Source organism: Falco cherrug, chromosome 1 (assembly GCF_023634085.1).
Source record: "Falco cherrug isolate bFalChe1 chromosome 1, bFalChe1.pri, whole genome shotgun sequence".
Lineage (NCBI taxonomy): Eukaryota > Metazoa > Chordata > Aves > Falconiformes > Falconidae > Falco > Falco cherrug.
This window is the reverse complement of record NC_073697.1, coordinates 33,721,129-33,747,110: the sequence shown is the minus strand read 5'-3', so window position 1 is coordinate 33,747,110 and position 25,982 is coordinate 33,721,129. Positions and strand designations below refer to the sequence as shown.

At 38.4% G+C, this 25,982-nt stretch overlaps 1 protein-coding gene across 3 annotated transcripts in view; it reads right to left on the bottom strand.

Annotated features, from left to right (window-relative positions):
• The window catches only part of KCNIP4 (potassium voltage-gated channel interacting protein 4), a 429,973-nt gene that overhangs the window by 312,921 nt on the left and 91,070 nt on the right, over positions 1 to 25,982 (bottom strand). Inside the window, exon 1 of one of the 3 annotated variants that reach the window (XM_005435271.4) lies at positions 7,149 to 7,414. The exons of the other annotated variants lie outside the window; for them this stretch is intronic. Within the exon in view, the coding sequence (XP_005435328.1) occupies positions 7,149 to 7,236 (88 nt within the window). The 5' untranslated portion in view covers positions 7,237 to 7,414. Of the gene's footprint in view, positions 1 to 7,148; positions 7,415 to 25,982 lie in introns of those variants that run through there. 3 annotated transcript variants of the gene reach the window in all.

Below are 25,982 nucleotides of genomic sequence, written 5' to 3'. Positions count from 1 at the left end.
ACCTTTCACCTAACAGCCACAAATAAAACTATGAAGCAGATCTCAAAATACAGGGGTTTCATTATATGTTTCAATACCTTCATTTGAATGATCATCTGTTCACACTACTACAGATAGAATGAATCCACCTTCCCTAGTTATTCCTGCTTTCGCTATTACATACTCATCTTTTCTTCCATCAGCAAGTTTCTAATCCCTTTTCAGGACATAAACAGTAAAATTGCCTGAGGGGCGTGGAAAATAGACTTTAAGGCTAGTCTTGTGGAATTGCATTAGGTCTTCAAACATAATCATTCATATTCTCATTCATAGCCAATACTATGCGACAACAGATTAAGAGCATTATTTTCACTTGGAGGGGGTGGGGGGAGGGGGGCGGTGTGTGTGTGTGGTGTGTGTGTCTGTGCAGGGTGTGTGTGTGCAGAGGCAGGGGCATATAGTTATAAAGGTACTAGATCTTATTCAAAGGCTATTCCATATATGAAACCTACCAAACCCAAGATACTAAAAAAAGCACATGCAATGATTCTTATTTTTTTTCCTAGAGTGATTTACAGCTGAATTATGTTTCAGTTGACTTAATATTTGGTTTGTAAGTCCACGCAAGCTACCTGCTTTACGCTTCTGGTGACTGGAGAGAAAAGCTCAGAAAAGATGATTCAGTCAGGAACACTTTGTAAGAACAGGCAGGGCTTACAACTCAAACTGCAATACTATGCAATCCTTGGAAGCAGTGATATTATCCTAACGGCAGAGAAGTTTATTTTGATGCAAAAACATAAGAATGATTGCATTGGTTCAGACTACAGACCCATCTAGCACAATATCCTGTCTTCAGCAGCAGCTGTTAGTGTATGCCCAGGGAAGCAGGACATGCGTATTGAATATGAACACTTTCCTAGCCACAGACTATTTTCATCTCAGGGGATTTCTCACATATACTAGTTTTTCTAGTTAGTGACTCCCAACAGATTTTTTTTTCCAAGTGCTTGCCCAGCTCGTCCCCCTGAACTCATGCAGGGCTTTTTACACTTACCCTTTAGTGTTTCACAGGTTTATCAGTCCCAGGGTTTCATTCATGATGGGTAATGGTAAGCTTACCACCTATCCATTTAGCCATAACGCTCATTTTTCCCGGAATGTACCCCTTCACATTAATCTACATCGAATTTTATCTGCCATTTTACTGTCTTTGAGAATCACTGCACAAAATCTGTCTACAATAGAACCTCCCTATAAAATGAACAAAACCTGGACAACCAAAGAGTCTGTGTACTCTAAAATAGTATTTATTACAGTTTGTATCCAAATTTCTACTCTAAGTATACTCTACTCCAAGTTACTGCGTACAATGGCTCAAGGAAAAGTACACACACAGTTAAGAACTGCATTATATCGCCTAAGGCTGACATAGTCTTAGTCTTAATGCCGCTATTTCCTAACATTTTGTGTGCATAACTTGGTAGTTCCTTTAGGAGGTAGGAGAGTTCCTTTAATAGTACTTTTAAACATAATGTGAAGCGCTGTGTCCTACATACAGCTGAAGTTTTATTGGGTATTACCTTTATAAATTTTATGTCAGTAGCTTGGACTCTTACAAGAACGTTACAGAACACAGGACTTCTAAAGAGACATAAGTAAGGACGGCTATGAGATTGTTTTCAATGCATCATTTGTATGAGAAGCTGAACTGTATCTTTATAATTAAGATGCAGATTTGGAGTGAGACAAAAAAACGCAAACAATCTTCTCAAAAGAAAGGGTATGCAGCATGGTAACTTTCGCTGTCCTTTCCCCATTAAAATACCACAGAGAACCTTAAGACTTCAAAGACTACTCTTTTGGAAGGATGGGGGGTGGGAACACATATTTTTGAAACAGGTTATATGATGGAGTTAGCGTGTTAAATATATGGGACGTTTGAGCAAAACACTTAAATATTCAGGGGAATATGTTTAAAGATTACAGTATTGTCTTTAGATCCCCTTCTTCAAGATATCCTTCTACCCATACAAATTTTTCACTACTGCTTTGATCTTCTGTGATATTCAATCAATCTGCCATATGCAGGATTATAACATTTGGATTTGAAACATTTTGCACAACAAGTGTTGCAGACATTGCTTAAAGAAACAGAGAGGTATGCAAACCGGGGGAAGCAAAGGCAGTCTACCTAGGCCCTTTTCTAAAGAAGGGAAAATTTACAATTTCTGAGGGCTCAGCAGTGATTTATTACCATACCTTTCCGAATTAATTACTTAAAGTCTGAGTGATCTTCTACAAAATTGCTGGAAGTTCACAGTAAGTCTACAGCATGTGAGAGGTATATAGCTACGACTGATTTTTACACTTGGGCATCTCTGTCAACTAGCAGTATGAAACCTACTCAGAATCTATCTCTAACATTTCTGCATCCACCACACCCTTCCACAAAAGAGATTTCTCTCTGAAGCACACTAATATCAAGACTGCACCAGCAGAAGCTGTCAATGCTAAACATGAAATTGAAAAAGCATAAAGTACAATGCAGAACTTCAAGTGAAATCTTGATTGGTTTCTTTGAAATTAATGAGGCTCCTTTCCCTAAACAGGTCATGACAAAGACTTCACCCTTGCACATAGCTTATGCGATTACATCTATAGAAAGAGAACACTGTACCTCTGTATATGAAAAATACCTGAAACCCTAGGGTTCAAACTACCTCATAGGCCAACAGACAAGTATGCAGACTTTAAATGTGAAATTCTTTTCCATTAAAAGGAAAACTAAATACACACACTAATCAGGTTAATGAAAAATACTGATTTGGTATCAGAAGAAATATTTCAGCACACAAACAAAACAAAAATAGCATTTGAAAACATATGAAACCTATGCTTTCCTACGTTAAGAGTTTAGCTTTTTCATGACATCTTTAAGCTACAAGCACCTTTTAAAATAAAATTATTTTAGATCCTGTTTGCATAAAAAGGGAAATATCCTTTTCATCTCTCTTTTGTCTCATGTTGTTTAGGATTGATATTTTGGATTCGTCTTCTCTTTTAATTTATTCTACTTGGCATTTTATTTTACATGTATTTTCAATAGAAGTTAATGGAACATTATTAACCTGCAATCAGAAATGGTAATTCATCTTGGAATTACCAAGAGGCAGACTCAGAAAGCACTCTGTTGTCTCAGACTTGAAGTTTAGGCACAAGTAGGCAGATGAACTACAACAGTCACAGCAGTGCTGCTGTGAGCCCCTGGATGCCTCTGTGCTAGTTTCTCCCATACCTTCAGGTGTATGCTCAGGTGATGTCTTCCTCTCGGCACTAAGATAGAAAATATTTCTGTGCACAAACAGACAAGATTTAGGACTGATGATTACCTCCCAGTAATCTGGTTTCTCAAAGTGCCATCAAAAATTACATCCCACATTCACAATAGGTTTGATAATGTATTTATTTTTTTTTAACTAAGACAAATCTCAAGCCTTTAATCATTGTTATTTTACACCAGGGGTCCTCAAACTTTTTAACCAGGGGGCCGGCGGGTGGATGCAGTGGCAGGCAGTCATCTGCGGCTGCTTGGTTTCCCCCCCCAACCCCCGGCGGGGGGAGGCAGCGGGGTCTGTAAATACCGGGGGCCAGATTGAGGACCCTGGGGGGCCGTATCCAGCCCGCAGGACGTAGTTTGAGGACCCCTGTTTTACACCAATGGCATCAATCTCTACATTTAAATAAAATAATCTAAAAATCAATCCATAGCTTAACCTAAATAAACCTAGAAGAGTGAGATTACTTGTTTGCTGGAGAGAAAGTACAATTCCACAGCCAGAATTGTTCTCCTCTTCCTTCTTTGCAAATGCATACACTAACTGGGAATTTGAATCTGTCCTGGAAAACCTAGGCTCTGTATGACATTTAATATGTCATATCAACATTTAATATGAACATGCCTGAAAAGGGTATACTTCTGAAAATTTACCACCGAAGTCAATGACAGTTTTGTTTCTATCATCTCTTTAACCCCCAATACCTCATCCGTTGTGACAGTTACGAAAAATTTCCAGGCCATTGTTCTGAAACTATGTTTTCTCAATTTCAAAATACTTTGTGGTCTATTTCTTGATCTCACAGTGTTTCATCTTTTTATTTATAACATTCACATTGCATCTGAAAACTGAAACATTCTCAATGGCAGCACTAAGTTTTTTAAAACAATGTTCCAAAGACCAGGCACTTCCAACACACCTCAAGAGGCAGCAGACAATAAAGCAGGAATTGGTTTGACATTTGAAAAACACTGTCTTCAAGTATTAGAGGGAGTCTGTTTCACTTGTGGAAACACATCAACTTAATATATAGCAGATATTGTGGGGAATAAAAAATTTTGTAGTGAAAAGAAACAGTCTTTAAAACATTTCACTACATTTTGCTGTCAATCACAGTAACTTACTGTAAAAAAAACTGGTAGAGATCTGGATGTATTCAGGCAGAGCTTGCTACTTAAAAACCACTGTAAAGATTTATGCAGCATTTACCTGCAAGGAAGGGGGTAGTTTCATTAATATTGGTTACAGCTGGGTTGAATGTTAAGCACAAGTCCATGTTTATGTACTATCACAGACAGTTATATGTGATCGTTTTTATTTTAAATACCATGATTCCCCACAGAACAGGTCTGCAGTGGTGTAAACTGTTACAAAACGCAAGCAGTAAAACCAGTAATCAACAGTGACTTCTCAGCTGGGACTAGAGCCAGTAAACCCAGTCTCCCTCCTAGCTCACCACCTTCTTGTTTTCTAATCAGTGTGATCACATCAACTGCAGCAGACTTTGTACCAATCTATACCGACGCAAATGAACTATGTATTCAACATGCCCACCCTTAAAGAAAAGAGGAATGTATTAGATTCAGTACAGCAATGTGTAGTTCCAACTTATGTATGATTTAAACATTAAAGAACACCTGAAAAATAAACCAGGGGCCAAATCATATCAATGAGGAAGTTAAATTTTCACTATTTGTGCTCCTTAGTAAACATCTACATTTTGAAAGTAATTGGCCCACTTCAGTGAGCAGACTGCCTGCTTGAAAAAGCTAAATAAGCACCTTCTTTTTGTTTCTGAGAGCTGTCCTACATTTTTTCATTGCTCAAGATAGAAATAGCAGTATCTTCAATACAAAAACGAAAGTATAACTTTCTAACACTTTCAACTAGGGTCCCTCATTCATCTTCATTAATTATCAACTAATTATCAACGTAATGAATTATGCATTAGATATTGCAGCGGAACAGCAACTGGTATTCAACAGTTGAGGTTAATGCATAGACTGACTGGGCTATGCAAGAACCGAACAGCAGAGCTCTACTTCTCAGTGGTTCAATTATTATCACATTATACTTACCTTATTTACTACATCAGTTGAACACAACAAGGTCTATTAACCCAATAACAGTAGTAAGATACTGTTGCCTGTAGGAAATTTTTGCCAGGAAGTGTCTCAGATTTAAAGAGTTCTTCAAGGGGGGGGGGGGGGGGGGGGACGGACGGGACGGCGTTGCTTGTTGCCTTTAAGGAACAAGCACTCTGCTTAGCTTTCCAGTAATTTAGCATTGAAAATGTGCTTTTAAATTATAAATTTAAGAACTTCTTTTAGTAGTTAACGTAAGAACCAGTATCCACAACAATTCTTGAAAACTGTTTGAATTGTGAGCTTGGAAAGCTTGCAGTACAAATGTCAGTGAAAAATTACGTAGTGTGCATCATTTGGTAGACAGGAAAATAAGTTTGGATGACTACGAAAGAGGAGCGCTGGTGTTCATTTCTAACTTAGGTTTCCCCTTGCATCATATATTATTTAATTTCCATAGCAATCCACAGAAAGAAGCAGCTAGCATTTTCAGAGAAATCTTGATACAATTCACAAAACAGAAACCACAACAGACTAGGAATAGGCTCAGGCTGGGCGGGGGGTGGGGCAGGGAAATTCTGTGTTACCAGGCACCAAAACTTACTGAAAAGCTATATCAGATTTCCACAAGTTACCAGCATCCTATAAAGTACTTGTTGCCAATATTTATGCCATGATCTTTATAGAATTACAACCTCAAATCTGATTAGTAATAATTATTGATGCATGCAACTTAAGAGTCGATTTTGCTCTCAAATCTTTTGATCAATGCCTAAACTGAAAAAAAAAAAAAAAACCAAAACAAAACAACAACAAACCCCCCTAAACCATAAGCAGAAACTTTCCTGATACTTCTAGTAAAATGAATGGCTTTTAATTCTCAATAATCATGTTAGTATAATTGATTATTTTCTGCTGATGCTGGACTTGCACCTCTGCTTGATGATTTTTCCAAGGGGGGGGGTATATATATATATATATATATATATATATATATTTGAAGTCTGGAAAGAAGCACAATTACGTTTTATAAATACAGAATGACATCATATAGGCTATCATATTTGTCAGCCGCTGGAAACAGCCACAGAAAATGCTGAATTGTGAGAAGAGTATATTCTCCAAAGTGCTACGAAGAAAATTACACTGTTTGCTCAGTCTAGCTTAGAAATCTTATTTAGTACTGTACAATTTGTTCAAGGTTACAGAAAATAAAGCTGACAGACATTTGTGTTTCAAATTCTTTAAGGGCAAAAAGCACAAGTGTTATCTGAAGTTTTCAGTCAGATACTGTAACATCATATTGACAGTTTGCTGTAGATTTACATTTTAAGATAAGTAAAAACAAACCTCTAGGAAAAAGAATGTGGTCCACTTGTCCGCATACATCAGTTCAAGAAATTGTGAAAATAAAAAGCATCAGGTTGACCCATTATGACCATCATGTGAATGCTCCCCGTTACCTTCAATGTACACGGGTGGACAGGTAGAGGCACATACACTCACATTCCCATTTGGATTTCGGTGTCTAAACACAGAATGTTACACGCTCTGAACGCTGCAACACAAGACTAGATGCTCTGGTTTGATGATGCTCAGCCACAACTGAGTTTACAGATTTCTTTATTATTATTTACGAGATGCACGGAACTGCAACGTAAAACAATGCCATTGCTATATTAACCTCCGGCAATTTCCTCCTTATCGCGCTGCACAGCTCGACTTACAAAGAGAAAGAGGCATTTACCTGTGTGAAGAGAACCAGTGATTAGCCTGAGAAGGTACTGGGCAAATTTCAGTATCTCACGCTTACACCGCGTCCTACAGCCACTCATCTTAGGCGGCTCGGTTCTCCTCCCAGCAGAGCCCGCAGACTTCGCCGGTGCAGAGCGCAGATGCTGCCAGCAAACTTCTGGGGCACTTCGCAGCCGCGCAGCTCCCCGCAGCCGCGCAGCTCCCCGCCGCGCAGCCCCGGCCCCGGCCCGGCCGGCCCCGGCGGCAGGCGCTGCCCGCGCACGGCTCCGCGGGCGCGCAGCCCGGCGGGAGGGGCCGGAGGGGCGGGGCCGCGCCGCCTGCCCGCCCCGCGCAGGCACCCACCCGCGCCGGGCGGCGGCGGCAGCAGCGGCGGGCGGGGCAGCGCCCCTCGCTTTCCCCGTTGCGGAGGCAGGGGCCGCAGCCAGCCCACCCAGCGGCCAGACCCCGGCCCGGCCGGCAGCACCGCGCCGCTCAAGGTCAGCGCGCAGGCTGCCCAGCCCTGCCGCGCCTGCGGGAGCGGAGCCGCCCGGTGAGCTGGGGGGGCTTCCCCCCGGCCGCACCGGGCGTGCCGGCCGCAGGACCCCAGCCTGCTGGAGGCCGTGGGTGCCCCGGGCCGCTGCACAGCTGCGCGGACAGAATAAAGCGGCAGGACCCCGAGCGGTGCCGCTGCGCTGCGAGACCCCCCTGCGCTCCCGGCTCCCTGACCCGGGACAGGCGGGGAGCTGGCTCTGGCACAGCTAACGGCCGTGGCTAGGATGTCTCCAAGAAACTCTCTTTGGGAAGCTTCAAGCATCCCTTACAATTCCCTTACAAAGTCATAGTTTTTTTCCCCCATCTTGCCTGAGAAGTGTTTCTTCCTTAATAAAAACGGTCTGCTGGAGTCTGTCCATGACCAAATAACCCAAAGAATATGTTTTCATTTCCCTTGGAGTACTTCCCTGTACTTTATAAACGGAGAAAACTCTATTGTGTTAGATGGTGATGCAATACGTGATGCCTAATGCAGTTAAAAGATGACAAAGTACCAATTAAGGAAAAGCTTAAGGGAAGAAAAATCACCGTCTGATCTAATTTTAATCCCAGCAGTGACCATAAAACATTTTGGTGAATGCCTTTACAAAATTATGATAAATACAAAAGCACAACTTCAAGCTCTTCTTTATATTACGCACTGAGCAGAGATATATACATTACAGACGCAATACATCAAAGCATTATCAAAGTTGCAGTTAGATGACACAGATTCTGTGTCTGCTATCCAAAACACAAACAATGCTGTCTTACACTTACAGTGAGGCTACATGGTTAATGGAAAGAACCAAAACAATCGCCCAGATCCCCCGGGTTTGCCCAGGGAAGTGTTTAGCTGAGAAGGGACTGAGCAAATTCCATGCTCACACCACTTCCCAGAGCCACTCATCTCAAGCAGTATCTTCTGTGTCTTTTCAGAACAACTTTGCCAAGGAGAGTTTGACACAAAACCCCATCAAATTCTGAGGCATTAGAGCTCGCACAGTGCCCTACAAATTTCTAAACTCCTCTGGTCTGAAAAGGAAATGCCTTAAATAGCCGGTGGAGGTGAAGAGATACTGAACACAGAAGTGTGCATCTCTTCTAAAGAAGAGGACTGAAGAGGCCAGTGCAAATGCTTCTCATCTAGAGTCCTTGAACTTCTTAATCCTTTGACATTTTTAATTGCTTTACATAAATTTCACTAGCAGTGTTACTTCAAAATAAAGAACTGAAAGATTGGTTTTCTAAAGGCTTACATAAGCATGTATCACCACCACTCTATTGGGTTGTTGGCTCCCCCCCACCCAAACAAAGCTGCATCAGTACTGACACTGTTTCCTAAACCTTTCACATTTCAACACAGTAATAGCTGTAATTGCTACCTAAGAAAGAATTAATGAAAGGTTTCTGACAAGTTTCGCTAAAAAGCTTTTAACAAACAGTGCAGTATTTGGATAAAAATGGTTCCAAATCTAGCTTCCAGTATTTCTCTGCTCAGCAGAAAAGGCTGATTAAACTTTGGACCAAAGTTTCTTTACCAAATCAAAAGACCAGATCAGGGAAATGTGAACAGGAAAATCAGAACTGAAAACTGTATTGAAACCACTGGAGTTTTGTTAGCAAATGTATTACAGTGAAACAACATAAAGGACAGCTGGAGAGTATCAATTTCTATATATTGGTAATATATGTTTGGGTTTTTTTAATTGATGGCACCGCCTGAAAAAAAAAAAAAATCCTATTAACATCAGAGGGATCTGGATGAATTCCTGTAAGTCTTGACTTTGAAATCAGATACTTAGAATTCAGGGTTTAAAAGCCACTATTTAAGTACAATGGAAGAGTAAAACACATACAACACAAAGCAAAAGGGTTTTTCAGACAGGAAAAATAAGTGGAAGGAAAAAGTAAATGTTGTTTGTAGACTCCTGAGTTTTGAAATTGTTTTACCCAGTCCAGCTGACAGGCCCCCAGAATAATATAAAACACAAAATTATTTTAAGTACTTAGAAGGCATGAAATGTCTGGGAAGGAAACATATGCTTTTTTTTTAAAAAAAAAAAAAAAAAAAAAAAAAAGACTGTCCACAACAGCCATCCAGTTTAAAAACAAAATGGAAAAGTTTCCCTGAGCATACCAAGTGCACTATAGGCATATAATTGATAAGACATATTAATTGATAATAACAAAGTATTTTGTTCATTTGAGGATTTCTAAACAAAGCAACAAGAAAATTCTTAGAAAAATCTTTGTCGCCATGGCAAGAAGAAAAAGCTCAAAAACATCAATTTATGCAATTCAGTTCTATCTGATCCATAGATGCAATTCCACATGCATTTTTAGAACTTCAGTGAGGGTCTCAGCATCGCTAATCTACGCCCCAGGCACATGTGTTGGCAACTGAAGTGCACCCCAACCATATTCAGAGGGGCGTATGCACTGATGTAGCTTTAGTCTCAACACTACAAAAGACAAAACTACACTAATCTTGTAGCTCAGAGCTGGTCAGTATTAGCAGGTATGTAATCAGTATTTCTTTTCTTGTTCCTCTGTAGGAATAGTGTTTCACTATAAATCAAAACAAATCAAAACCAAAGCAGAAATCAATTAGCAGCAATATGAAAACATATTTTGAAATAAGAAAAAAAAACTGGTTTTTTAGATTGCATTTGTTGCTGAGATAACCTGGTCTAATCTGTCTTCCAAAAAAAATCTTAACCTCAAAATGCAGAGTCTCAGAACAGAATATTGTGATGGCCTGGCATAAGATAACAAATAATGCTGAATTAGCTAGCATTATAGTTTCTTTTGGAGAAAGAAAGAGTTACTAAACACAGATTATATTTAATAACGAAAGCAAAAGCACCTGAAAATACTGAAGAAATTAAATTTGGCTGTCAACATATATTCAGTAACAATGCAAAGACTCCACTAGCAAAAAGCACAGTATAATGGTTTAAGAGTAGAAAAAGAAGCCGTCACATATACAGAGCACAAGTTGACTGGCTGCTTGGAGACAATTTGCCTTGTATATCTCCTTCATTTGCACACCTTATTTAAACATTCTTCTGACTTCAAAGAGCAAAATTTCCTCCCAAGCTAGCCTGTGCTATTGACTAAAAGCAAACTGAAATAACAAAATCAACTCGGTTAAATGCTTCAGCCTCATCGGAAAGGGTGACTGCAGGAAGTCAACCAGGAGCACTGGCAACCTGTACACAGCTTCCTCACTGTTGACTCCAGAGGCTTGTCAGAGCTTTTGTTCTTAATGCAAATGCTGGATTCCACAAATGAACATTTTTATCAGAGGATTTCTAACCTCCTTATTTCAAAGAACAGAGATAATAATTACAACCTAAGCACGTGGCAAGAAATAACAGATGGATAGAAACAAACAGATGGGTGAACACAAGGTAACAGTGAGATGTTTACGATCAGCATAATAAACAGCTGCCACAAGTAGATGACCATCACAGATCTCTTTTTCAGTTGCTCCTCGTCTGTCATAAAAGTAAGGGTCCTCTTAAATCACAATCCCCAATGTATATATTCTAATAGCCTTCTCTGCACTTTCACTTCCCGATGTGCCAGTATTCCCTACCAAGGTGTCCAAAGTTGGCCACCATTATCATAAATTGGATGCAGCAGGATTACAGTCCTTCATTACAGAAGTCACTAGGAACCAGAGCACTGATTCCAAATTATTCATTATATCTATGAAAATATCAGCTACCGCTTTTAGCCACAGCCAGTGAATAGTAACAAAAATTTTCCTGCACCTCATTGACCCAAATTTAGTCTTGGGCATTAACACAAACCAGAGGTGGTTTATACTAGAATGTAAGCTGGGGAAGCAGAGATACAGATATATGTTCCCTTCCTAACTGATTAGTAGTAACATGCTAGCTAAATTTACTTATTTTAAAATGGTTATTGCTCATTACTCTCTGTCCTGAATGTTATAGCCACAACAAGGAATTAAAAAAACATGTCTGCTTCATCCACTCCATATTAAAATAGATGTCTACATGGGATGTGGACATGATCTTGTTCTGTCTTGTGTGGGAACAGTAACTTCTATGGAGCCCAGGACAGATAGTGAGGGAACTGCCAAGGTCCCTGGTTATGAAGACAGGCTTTTCTTTTATTTTTTTAAACCCTTCATAGCACATTAAAGAGCTTTCTAGTAGCCCAACCACTACTTACCCAAACTGCATGTAATGTTTCTTACTGTGGAACAAAAAAATACTAAGAAATTTTTATTCAGGACTATGCCACTGAAAATTAATACGGTCTTCCAGCTTTTGTCTTTAGTTTTTAACTTCTCCTAAAAGCTTGCTATGAATAATATCCTCAAAATCAAACAGCTCTATTGCTTTGCTTAAAATAGGACTACAGAGAAATGACTGCTACCTCATGCTGTTTGCATAACATCAACAAATTATACATGTGCTCCATTCTAATAGCTGATACCTGCATAAAATAAATTACTTTCTTTGCTATAATAGTTCCAGACCCTATAGGTTCAAACTTCATTTTCTGTTGCACTCACGGCGTTCAATAAAACATGGTGGCTTACCCACCAGAACTTTCACTAGCGTGACAAAAACACTTAAAACAGTTGTGTCCATTATTTCTAACCTCCCTGTAACTAGCTGCTGTTAGAATGCCTTTTTTACCTATATAGTGTCCTTGAAGCTTATCCCAAGGGTTCGTTTTCACACAATACTCTAAGATGATACCGCAGACAGTCAGCTAGGAGTTACAGCTGCCTAAACCTCCCACACAGTCCTCACTTGTCTAATTAAATATTCATCACTCCGGAATGTTGCAGTGTCAAACCCGAGCAACTTCCCAGCCTGACCTTCCACAGCCGGCCTGCCGTTTGTGCTGGAGAGTAAACAAGACTGAGAGTTACCTGCTGAAACATAAAATGGCATAATGCAGTTTTCATGTTGCACATTAAGTTCTGTGCACGCACTGTAAAATTCTCACTGCAGAAGCTAGAGTACTATATTTTAATGTTCAATATAAATTGAGTATCTGTATGCAAAGCTAGCTATAAAATCTGCATGGGCAGTGTCATCAATAATCTTTCTGCAGAACACTAAAACCTCTTCTTCCTTATTATACAGGTCCTGTTTTTTAAGTTGGAAGTTATAACCATACATACAAAACAAACTATGCTGAGTATTCTCAAATAAATCAAAAAGGATTGAGGCATACTACTATCAACAAGTATGTGGGATTATTTTTTTGTGGCTTTGGACTCCTTAGTTTCACATACCCTATTGTAAGAAACTATTGTTTTGCCTGCAAGAGAAGAATTTTATTAATTCCAAATCTTTCCTCTGTGGAAAGCATATCCAGACTTATTATAACTCATTTTAGTGGTACTAGATTATGCATACATCTTATTTAACGGAAGAAAAAAAAGCTAAATTGAAAAAAATCAGAAGGAATCGACTTCCCTGCCACAGAAACTATAGCCTTAATCATCTATAGGTTCCATAGATCTTTCAACATTTGATATAACTAAAGCATCTCTATTTCATGTCTATACACAATAAGAACATTGAAGAGCTTGCATTTTGAACCCAACAGCTACAATAACCTGTTAAAGAAGAAAAATGTACCGGAAATTGGGTGCAAATATCATTTATTATGCATACTAGGTATGCAGTGTTCTTAAGACAATGGACGAGTCATTGCACCAAATCAGCTATGAGACTTCTGTATGCATAATAAATACATATGTACAGCTTAGGCCAGTAAGTAAAAATATTTGAGAAGTATGCTTTCACTACATATATATGTAGCCACACATATGTATATTTACATATTTATATAACTGTTTGATTTCATAGCTTCAATAATTTATTCAGCCATCTGTGAGAACCTTTTTGCCCCTAGGATTTCCCACAAATGGTCAAAACTTACATTTCATGTCCTCAATCAAGGGCTTCCCTATCATTTTCAGACATCTCCTTTCCCCTGGCATTTTTTGCTGGCCCAAAAGAATTGTGTATGCTGTAGAAGCTGGAGATGTGGCTTGGTGCCCTGATTAAACTAAAAATTAAGATTTAAAGGCGCAAATCCCTCAGTCTTCGCATTCTTAATCTGGCATAAATCGCAATGCATTTGGGTGAATATGCTGCGGCTACTACATCAGGGAGGAGAAAGATGGAAGACACGCTACAGCCCGAACAGTTCTTCAAATCCTACATGTTGGTTGAAGGAATTTTGAAACAGGCATCCTTCATCCAAAATTTGATTCTGTTAATTATTTCATATAAAGTACTAGTGTTGAAAGCAAGTTAAATTACACCACACTACTAGGCCTGTGGTGTCTGCCTTTTCCCTCCTAGCAGGGTCTTGCAGATATTGGGAAGAAAAATTGTCTGTCAGCATTCCTGCACGACCCTTCAGTAAAGCCTTTTGGGGAACACAAGCAGTTGTCTACTCCAGATTTTTCAGAACTGTTGTGACTGTAATACTGTCCCACAGATCCTCCTACATAATGCAGGTGATCAGCTCTCCCAGAATATGCATAATTTAACTCTGACAAATAGGAAAATAATTTTAAATACACTTAAAATTTATTTGATCCTATCTATGGTCTGATAAACCTGAGATGAACTTTGCTCATGGGTAGTAAAAAAGGTTTATACATTCTCAAAACTAAGTAACAGTTTTTCTACCCTTCACACCTATTTTCATTACAGGCAAATTAAAAATGCATTCCAATAATCATTTTATGATCATCTCCAGTCAACTGGAAATTCATCTAGGTTTCATGCTACAAATAAAGCCCGAAGAAGCTACCCACTGTGCACTTCAGATAGGAAAGAGTGATCAAGGATCTAAATCAGAGAGCAGCACACCTATTTAGCATTGCTGGCCCTGTAAAGGAAACCATGTGTCCTGCATTATGGTCTTGAAGTCAAATACTACATAGATTTTGATGACCTTATTCAATATCTATGCAGTATCATCATCATTTGTCTTTCTACCTCCTACCACACACTCTTGTGCGACCATATATACCACCAAGTCTCCAAGAAGTACAGCCACAACTGCTTACAGCTTCAGGAAAGCCTCCCCCATTTGTCCTTCTTATACTACTTTAAATCAGTCTCTAAGGACCAGATGTGGAAGGAGGCAAAATCAAAGTAAATCTTGGAGGTTAAAAGCAGGGGAACAGAGCAACCAGGGAATTCAATCTCACATGCAATCTGCGGGCATTAGAGAAAGGCAGAATTTTTCCTTCCCGGCTGGGAACATTCCATGGCAGGGTAAGTACTTGGGACCATGTGCTTGAGACCTCAGGAAACAGTAGAAGTTGAATATGAAATTGCTTTAGTCTTTTGGCGACAACAGTCTAAGAGCTGATCACTTAAAGGCCTTAAGCATAAATTCAAATAATTTTCCAACTCTATAGCCTGAGGAAGCAAAGTATTTTTTATTGTGAACTCAGCTATTATAAAGTTACAAGTCAGTGATAATGATAATAACCTGTGTATGGTCTAGGGAAGCAAGGGAATATTTTATTAGTTGGCTGTAAATAAATTTCCAACTCTGAAGCCTAGAACAAGAAGTTAACTACAAGGCTGCTAATGAGCATTTCTGCCATCTCTAGAGATCAGTACAAAGAACAATAGGTTTTATATAATATACACACACATGTACTATATAATCAGCACTGATGCTTGGGGACATAAATATACAGGGGAATACCACTACTCATTTCTGCCATTGTGGGGAGATAAAATATTACTAGAAGAAAACAGCTCCTAAACCCCAGAAGAATGATGGCGAACTTTTAAGGTCTTATATGGTACGGGGTGAATAGGAATATTACTCCTATTTAAGTCCCACAGAAATGTCTTAGTTCATACCAGCTGCTCTGTACACCTTGATACAGAACTTTACTCACCAAGTAGAAATCATGTTTTATATTACATAAATTATGATTTCAAACTTTTCCCCATCAGAATAGGGCAGCTACCTCTACGGCAGAAACCGTATTAAAAATGGAAGAGATAAGCTATTCAGTCAAAAAAAAAATTCTATTACTGTTATCATGTGTCCAAAGAACTAGATGTGGTGAGGGGAGGGGAGTGGGGAAGCAGCCTTCTAGAGTTTCCAGTACACAGGTAACTTGTCAGGTATAAGCATCTTAATTACAAAAATGCCCTTACCAGTTTTGGCCAATAAAGAATTTACAGCATGTCATACAGTTTTCATTCTTGTCCCTTGATTAAACTAGGTAACTCCACACTCCTTAACTTCACATTGCTTTTGATTCAGTAATCACATTTTATCCTACATTATTTTATATTATCATTAGTCAGATTCCCCCGTATGATTTCTTCAGAGAGAATTCAGGCTGGTTGCATTTCAATAGCTTACCCTCTTTTGTTTTCCACCCAATGAAAGAGAAAAAATAGAAGATGGAGCTAAATAGGTAACATGTTTTAACCAGTTGATTTTCTCTGAAGGTAAAACATTTATCTGAAAGCACCCATAGGATTTCCTCGCCGTTTTAATATTAATGTTTCTAAATATTATATTGCTTTACCTTCCCCAGGAACATTCCATCTTTTGAGACACAAACCAAGAGGGGAAAAAGCCCACCAAAACCCACAAGAGTGGTTTGTGTGGCTGTCTGCCTTAAAAATACAGAAATTAGTACTGAAGGTCTCTAGTCATGAATCTGTTCCACTACGAGATCTCATATCAACATGAACTGTTAATATTATTGCAATTGGAATAACAACTTTTTTGTATTCTGTTTATACTATTAATATTTTAAATAAGCTAAAAATAAACTCATGGCTCTGCAAACATATGGGTCAGGTGTAGATACGGCACGTTCTCCATCTTGTCTATACTAAGATTTCGTGCATAACACCTTCTCTTACTATGAGAATCTGCATTTCACTTTCCTTCCAGTGGCTTTTTACAGAAAGGTGTCCTCATGGTTTAACCACTTTCACCATTTAGGGGCAGCACCAGTTTCAGAACTTGCACAGCAATATAAAAACAATTTCCCAGAACTGCACTCACCCAACCTGAACTTACAATTCACACTGGTCACCAGAGTACACGTGCTTGTCCACAGACAACAAACACTGCAACAAGTAAATCAGCTTTTACTTGAAATCATGCAAGGCATTCCTAGGTCTGAAGTAATTAAGGTACCCAAATGAGGAAAAAACCAGTTTCCACATCGACTCTTTAATTCTTTCAAGGAAATTTTTGGGCTGGGCTCTTCCTCTGCCTTATCCCAAAGTCTCCTGTCTTGGTTTCTCTTCCAGAACATGGACTTTCAGAAAGATTCCCACTCCTTGCAACACAGATTTAGTTTACTTCTGTTGACATGCCCAGGCTTTATTTACTTCCTCAAAGAGGAGTCAAAAAAGCAAGCACATTTATCTGGTCCTTTACTAGATAATCTATCGCATGTTTATTACCATCTGATATTTACAACTAAAAAAATCTGGTTTGCCAAGAGCAATTGCTTTTCCTTTTCCAGCAGTGCTTTATTTAAAAAAGATGATTAAAATTTTAATGATCCCCTTTTGTTAGCTTAAACCAAATGCAAAATTTCCTCCTGTCACTTCCCTTGGGTTTGAAGGGTATTAGCAATGGTATCCATTTTAAATGGTACAAAATTTTCGGTGGCAAAAATTCAGATATTTTAGTTTTAAAAGAGATGATAAAAGTTGTCACAAAGATGCTACAGAAGACAAAAGTATAAGCAATCAAATAATTAAGGCCAAGATATTTTTCCAATTAAAAAGTTAAGGACCCTTTGGAAAGCAACACTGAACCCTCAGTGTTTTCATGGGGTTTGTTCTATACATGAAAAACTTGCTGTAATCTGCATTTAAGGGTGGGGAGGAAGGTCAAAGGCTAGCCACGATTATCAGTTCTTGTAAACATGTGCAGAACCTGGGAACTCTAATTCTAACAGCAATCACTTTTGTGAAACCCAGGATTTCATGAATAATCCACATTGCATAAAATGCAATTTTTAAAATGGCTGGGACTACAGGTCTGAGGCTGATAAAAAAACCCAAACACCACACACCTTGAAATAATTTGCCTAGAAACATATGTATGCTGTCCCCGCTATCACAAAATGCACGTCAATATAATGCTTTAAAAATTCAATAAAACTACAGCTGATGTCCTTTGCATTTAAAAAAAAAAAAAAAAAAAAGAGAGAGTTACAACCTTTTGCTGAATCTCAGCGACAAAACAAAAAATTAATAGGGCAACTTCTGCTTTCCAAAAATTCCTTTCCTCAGACTCCTTAGCAAGACTTTTTTTTTTATTGTTACTGTTGCAATTTGAAATGCCCCCTCAAATCTGTAAAAAGTATTTCTTTCTTTTATGCATGAAATAGCCAGACTTTCCTTTCTTTCTGGGGTTTCAATAGCTTCCCATCTTTTAAAATTATAACCACCATAAAAAGATGCAATATGAGTACTGCTTAGTGATTCTTTGAAAATTGGCTTCCTCTATCACTTTGAAGTGTGGTGCTGCATCTCACTCCCTCCTCTGGGATGCTTTATGACCACAGGAATCCCTGTTAGGCCTGAGCCTCCATGTGCTGAGCTGGGCAGGTAAGTGTCCCTTGACCATCCGAGCAACTCTCGCACGGCTGAGGTGGGAAACTGCACTGGCTGTACCCGAAACGTCCCTTATCTCAACAGCAGCAACACCTGCTAGCCTTGGAGCATTCCTTGTCTGGACCATAACATCCGTTACAAGCCCAGGAACACTATTATGACTTCGAGCGGTAGGGTACCACCATCACTGGAATTTTGAGAAAGTTTCCATTAATTACCAACTTGGATTGTGGCCAGGATGGAAAATTACTGATGACTAAAGTCAATTATCTCTGAACCTACAAACAAAGGTCCTAGGTGAGGCCCTTTGAGATCTCCTGGACCAGAGTGGGCTATGAACAGCATCTCCAAGTGTGATGCCTCTCAGAGCTTGCCAACTCCTAAGTTGTGATGCTGGGGGGACCACTGCCAAAAGCTGATGACGGGACCCAGGCTGATTTTCCTGCTTCTAAAGACTCAACCCTTCACCCATTGAGAAATGCAAAGGCATTCGATGTATTTCACTGAACTCCAGGGAAACTTAACAGGTATATCTTCATACGTATATCTCTATACTTCTATTCCTTTGCATCTGCATGCATGCGTGTGTGAACTGATTAGTAACTTCATAGTAAGTATTACCATTCTGAATCTATAGTTAAGCCACTTTTATACTTTAATTAAATCCTATTGGATTCACTTTGTAAATGATAAATTATTTGATGATTTAAGTGCTGCTAAAATCCTATGATCAACCTTAAACTGTAAATATCCCTTATATCCTTTAGACATAAACCTTTGACCAAGTCTGCGACTAGGATTGGCACTAACCACACCTAAAGCTCTATTAAGAGTTTAGAAAACAAGGGGGTCCATTCCAAACCTGGTGACTCAATGGGAATGTCTCCATTACCCTTTTACAGTTTTAGTCTCCTTGTAAGTCATTCCAGCTTAATTTTTATTCTTCTTTGTGTGATTTATCTATGCAGTAAGTAATAGAGTGAACCTTGCCATCAAACTTTGTGAAGTCATACTCCCACATATTCCTATTAAAACTTTTTTGCTCATACTTTTGGTGGTGATTCTTTAAGCAACTTAACCTAAACCACTCATTCATGACACAAGAGACCATAAATTACCTTCTGCCTTCCCCCCCCCCCCCTTTTTAATAACTCAGGGGGCAGGTTTAATGGTAGAATGATATTAAAAAGGTAATAATAAAAAAAATAATTTTACTTTACCTGTAGAGCTGCATATAGAAATGAGTTATGGAATATGGGGGGGTCTGCGGTTTGGGTTTTGTTTTTTCCCCTTTGTGTATAGGAATACTTGCCATAATACTAGACTGGAAGTGACATCCTATTAACCAGGAAACACCACAGTTTCTAAACTGTTTCTAAATCTCAGGGCAAAGTGGCAGAGCTTCAGGATTACACTGAGAACAAAAGTGCCAGCCAGAAAAGCATGGCTGGAATAACCACTTAACAGAGCTTCAGAAATGCCCGTTTTCTCTGGTAAAGGTTCTCATTGCCATCACAATACAACTCCACTGCGAGTTGCAGATTAGTAGTCATTATTGTAGTATTTACAATTCCACTACGAGTTGCAGATTAGTAGTCATTATTGTAGTATTTACAATTCCACTACTAGTTGCAGATTAGTAGTCATTATTGTAGTATTTGCCATTAAAACCAGCATCAACTCAATCTGAGCTTCTGGAGGCCTGAAGCCCTGTTTGTTTGCTGTTGATCTTGACTTACAACCACAAACCACCATTTGCATGGCCACTGGCTCCAAAGGCACAGAATGGAAATGCTTGTCAACAGGTCATGGAGAAGCTTGTGGGGAAACAAAACAAAACAAAACCAAAAAAAACCCCACGAAAAAAAATCACCTTCTGCACATGCTGTAACTAGAGAGAAGGGCATCATCTCTAAGAGTACTACACCAAGAACATGGTTATTATTGAGATTATTTCCTTCAAAATCCCAACATGATTAGACCATCGGCTCCTCAACAAACTTGCAAATTTAAAAACAATATTTGAGAATACAAGCAGAGACTGAAGTAGAAATCCTGTCATTTGAGTCCAGAAAAGATAAATTAGAAACACAGGACTGGAAAGGACTTTCTGGGATATCCACTCTCAAGTGTGCTGAAGATTATTTGGATCTCTTCAGCCAAGCTATTTCATGTAACTTGTTTCAGACCCATTTGCTATTACTGCTGTACAGTTGAATCTTGCTCCTTGCTGCTGAATTTAATTGGAGCACTCGCATTCCTGACCCTTCTTCCAGCCCTTCTCATCACTACCTCCGAGCTCAGCCCCCAGACCCATATGGAAAGGGAGACAGAAGACCGTTGTCTTCTGCACTTCTCCTCCCCATTCAGGTTTTGACTTAAAGCCTGTGGCCAGAATTTAAAGCATCCAGATCTTAAGCAAACAAACAAGTACTTTATCCATTATATGGACCTGTAGTTATTTCATTTATTGTTATTTTATTTTGCTATATGAGACAATCATATCAGCCTTTCTCCTTCCTCCCACCCTTTTCTTTTTAAGAGAGTTTTATGACTAACAATTGCATGGAGGACTCTCTGAGAGGGGAGGTAGTGTTTCCCATTACGTGACAGTATGGTCACAAGCTACTGGGCCAGAGTATCATAACTGACAACCTATCATGGGTGATGCCAGAATTACTTGCCAAGAATGTTATACAAGAGATTATGCCAACTTCAAAAGAACAGAATTGAGACAAGCCAAATATAATTTATAAAAATTGCATAAAATATATATGTAAAAATTACTGCAATTTTTTATTTCACCTTTCCAGATGCCAAAGCTGGGTGTGTAGGGGGGTGTGGGTGTGTGTGGGTGTGTGCAGGATGGGACACGACACACAGGAAACTGGAAAGGGATGACCAATCAACAACAACAACAAAAAAAAACACTCAGCAGCGATTACAATTTCTGTACTGGTTACAGTCTTAAGTTCCAAGTCTTGGGAGACAGCCATGGAGACACAGAAGTGCTCACATCACCTATAGTAGTTGTAGCGTTTAAAAATTGGGTGCAAAGGAGAGTAAGTCCATGTCCATCAAACAAGACAAGACAGAGAAGATTGCTTTGAAAGGAATGGCTTCATCTCATATCCTGTGGTCCTTTATCCTAGTCTAGCCTGTGGAGAAGGAAAGACAAATGCTTTTCAAAGCTTTCCTACTTTAGTTTCATATTTCTAAACTGCAATAAATACAATTTATTTATACATATAGTAGTCTAGCAAATCTTGTATGTATTTCCAAAATTAAGAAGAACCTGAAAACTAAGCAAGAATGCTGATGTGTAAACTTCATGAATTTGCATTCCAGCCTGTGATGAACACAAGAGAGGAAGGACATCAAGGAGTAGGCAGAAGATGACAAGTGAAGACATTGGACATAGACTTGTAAGCCAAGTCTCTGAACACAATGTTACGATAAACAGCTGATGTAAAGAGAAGACAAAATAAATATTCATGCAACAATTAGTTTAACATTACAAGTCCAAGACTTTTTTCCCATGAGCATTTTAAGTTAGAAACCCATTTCAGATTTCTTTTAAATGAATCTGTCATAGTTCAAAATTTATATTAGCTCAATTAGATCATCCTATTCCCTCAGGATCCTACTCCTACTGAGAACAACAGATGCCTTCAATATTCAGCATTGTTCTTTTATGTTTGTGTCACGCATAGTGCAAATATTCCCATGTTTTAGGGAAGTATATAAAGCCAGTAAATGAAATTATGTCTCAAGAGACATTCTGAGTATTAAACTATGCAGTTAATTTGAAATTAGAGTGAAACATTTAGCAGCTGAAGGGAAGATTCCCATTTGGTAAAGCCTCAGGGACATGCTACCTGTCTTACATTTTACTGTTCCCCAGAGCTGCTATGGGATGTGAAAAAAACCCAACTTTATGCTGATAACCTATCAATCAAAGTATTCTTTATTTTGTCACCATAAGTAAAAATCAGTATTTCTTGAGAAACATTTGACAGAATACCATATTCTACAAATCCCCTCTACAAAATGCATACATTATTAGCTACACATTGAATTGTTACTCATCATTCCACCCGAGTTTGATATTCCTTTCTACCTCTGTAATACAACACAAAAGCAGCTTACTGTAAGAGACATCCAGCTGTCTGATTCATCCTGCCTACTCACCCAGATTTGTACTTACCAGCAATTTAACCCAGTACTCCAGACTTTCTTCAGCATTGCAGACTTTCCTTAGCTTCTCTGACCTCTCTCCAGCACCTTGAACCTCACTGATTTTCAGTTCTCCCCATTTAACCATTTCACTGCCTCCCCCTAAGCAATATTCAAAGCCTTTCCAGAACATTTTACTCAGATAACAGGTATCCTGATGCAGTCTATTACTCTTTGATGTATGCATAGGGTTGGGTTTTTTTTTTTGGTAGTGGCCAAAAATATATTGGTAATTTGATAATCTGCTTTGATCAGTTTGTATAAAACACTAAATACATACGACTCGTGGAGTAGCTAGAACAGTGTCCTATACTTAACATGGGCACAATTAACAGATTACTCTCCTTGTATATTCCTATATCTACATCATCTGAGCGGATCCCTTAAGCATGTGGATGGAGGAAGCAGAAGGGTATGTCTGTAGGCTTCGTTGGGACAGAGAATGATCAAAAAACATAATCATGCAAAACTGAATTTGTGATTAGAGACTCAATCCAAGGGCAGAAAGGGAAGCTCACAGGGAAGTGGAGTTTCAGTTCCTTTATAGCCATAAAGAAATTTATTAGTACAAGGAAAAACTAGATGACTTAAAACAGATACAACCTTCCACAAGCCTCAACATGCGTCCGATCTTAAAGATCAATTCTTGAATCAGCACGGGTATCTATGCATTATCAGTGCTCTTTGCAGCAAGCTTCTTTCCCTCTGGGGAATTTTCTGGTAGAAATATTAAATTCAGAGATAATTTTTACCTCTATCCTTCTTTTGACATTTGCAATGCTTTAGCAATGCATTTGCTCTTCAAGGATATTTTAATCTATTAAAGAATATTTATGAGTACTGCTTCAAAGAAAACCACTGGAAAGAGAAGCCAAGCAGAGTGAAGATTCACATTTGCAACTCTTTATATGTTAACTCTTAGCAAGACAAAAAGGAATGCCTAAAATGTATTTAAAAACTTGAATTAAAGATACCAGTGCACATATTACATTCTTTAATCTGTTAGTGTTTCAAAGTTTGAGACCAAAGTACACCTAGAGAACACATAAAAAGTCAAGATATTGCTACAATTTAAGTTGGAGGAAATTAAATCACAATCAACTAAATTGAAGGCAACGAGAAAGAGTTTAAAAAAGTCAAAAGTTAAAAAGCTTGGTTCTGCTCTGCCAAAATTCAGTGCTCTTCTATGTAAACTTATGACTAACATTTTTGTGAAGCAAAGATAGCATGTGATTTTATAAAAGCCTCAGAATTGATTGAGAGGGTTTATAAATGTTGCCATTCACATGGATCACTAGCACACAACTCCAGAGTAAAACTTCCCTACAAAATGCTAAATTCAGAAAGGTTTCATAGCCTGGAAGCCGGGGCAGCATCTGAAGGTTTGATCTAGAGGGGACTGCACAGTTGCATGCATATTCCCAAACCACATGGACCATCTGATGGCAGTGTCCAAAAAATCAACTCCATTCATTCCAATTCTCATTGCAAAAGTTTATTGATATCCCCATACCATTGACAGACTGGCTTTGGAGCTCAGAGGTCTTTACTGCACTTTTTGGTCCCAGGCAACTGAACATTAAGTACTAAAGGGACAGGTTATGTTTTCAAGAAAGAATAGGGAAATTATTCAAAACCCAGAGCCCAGTCTTGACATTATTAGCAGTACCATACTGCACACACTTTTTTCCAAAAAAAAAATAACTGCACAAACCCCAGACCTATTTTCCATGCAAGACTGCAGTCATTAGAAATTTGGGGAGAAAAATTAGGCTTCGAAAAACACCATCTGTGTGTATATGCACATACCTCCTTTAAAAACAATTGGAAATTTCAAGTGTTCAGCTTATTTTGGAAAAGGAGGGGAAATCAAGCAAATGCTTCTTTGCACTTGTACATATTTATATAAGAATGTAAGGGTTGAATACAAAGTACTCATTTGAAAGCTTTCATGAAGAGTATCTTAGACAGTATCAAGATAAATACATGAATTACTAAAATGGGAGTCACATTTATCTAACTATTCCTGGTGAAGCTTAGAAGCCAATGGGGGTGAAAAGAGCATATTTGGCTTACCTAATTGACTTGGAACTTGGCAATATTTGTGTTATGAAATTCAGCAGCTTTCTGAACAGTTGGTGCACTGACATTTTAATGCCAACCCTAAGAACACTGTTTCCAGCAATTAAAATTTTAAGGAAATCTTTACAACTTCACACATTCAGAGGCAGGTACAATCAGTTGTTCCCCAAGTAAAGAATTAGTTTAAAATACATTAAAATTGATAAAAATTATATATATTTTAAAAGCCTTTGCAAAAAAACCTTAGTGAGTGACTATTCATAGCAGTCTTTACTACAGTTCAGAAAGCACTGCTATTTTCAAGCTACATAAGCTTTGACATAATTAAAACAGCATTAAATATTACAAGTCTTCTAAATAATGGTATCCTTTATTTATCAAAAAAAACAAAATTACACTTACCCCAAAGCAAGATCAGTTCTCACTATTTTATTTAGGTAATATTTGGGGTTTTAAGATTTGAACTTAAGAGATTGCTGAAGTGTCCTTAGTTTTTACAAAACTTTTGTGCTTTTGTGTTTATCAACAGCATTTTTTGAGTTTTGCAATCAAATCTTTAAGTGTTCTAGGTACTTTCATGCAATAGGAAGACTGATTTCTCTTATCTAACTCAATTATTTTCTTTGTAGCAATTGGAAACAAGTACTACAAGTACAACAACTCCACTAAGTACTTTGCACGTATAATGGCTCCTAATCAATCTCACAGAAATGAAAAAAGCATACAGAACTGAGGCACTGAAGACAAAAGATGCATGAGGAAACTAGTTATGTTTATTTTATTGTATTTTTATTCAAGATGGAGTGGCTTATTCATATCTGAATCAATTTTCCAATACAGTCAAAACATTGTGGAAAGCCTCGCTAGTGCCAACTACACTGAGGCTATAACCCTATTTATTACCAGGCGAGATTAAACAGTACATTTCAGGTAAGGAGCTGAGCAACTTCTGGCAGCTTTGAGCAAACATCTATCACTGACAAATTAATTACAGGTTCTGGAGATATTCTAGTACACTATGTATTTTTCAAATGTAAAAACAGGGGGAGGATTACCCAGTCTGAAGGTTATAAATTCTTGGAGAGTCAAAACAGACAAATTGGATTTATTAAGAGAAAGCAAATAAGCATGTAAGTCTGAGCAAATTTAGATTTTTTGTTTGATAAAATGAGGTCATGTATATGGTACTGTAAAAGTGTAAGAACTTTCCTATCCCAGACAACCAACTACTCCCAAATTGCTATCATGCCATTCCCTGTACCAATAATTACAGGTTTTTCACCTATGAATCATTTTTAACAAGCATTATGCTCTCTGCAGCATCACAAGACATTTATGGAAAGCCAGATAAAGCC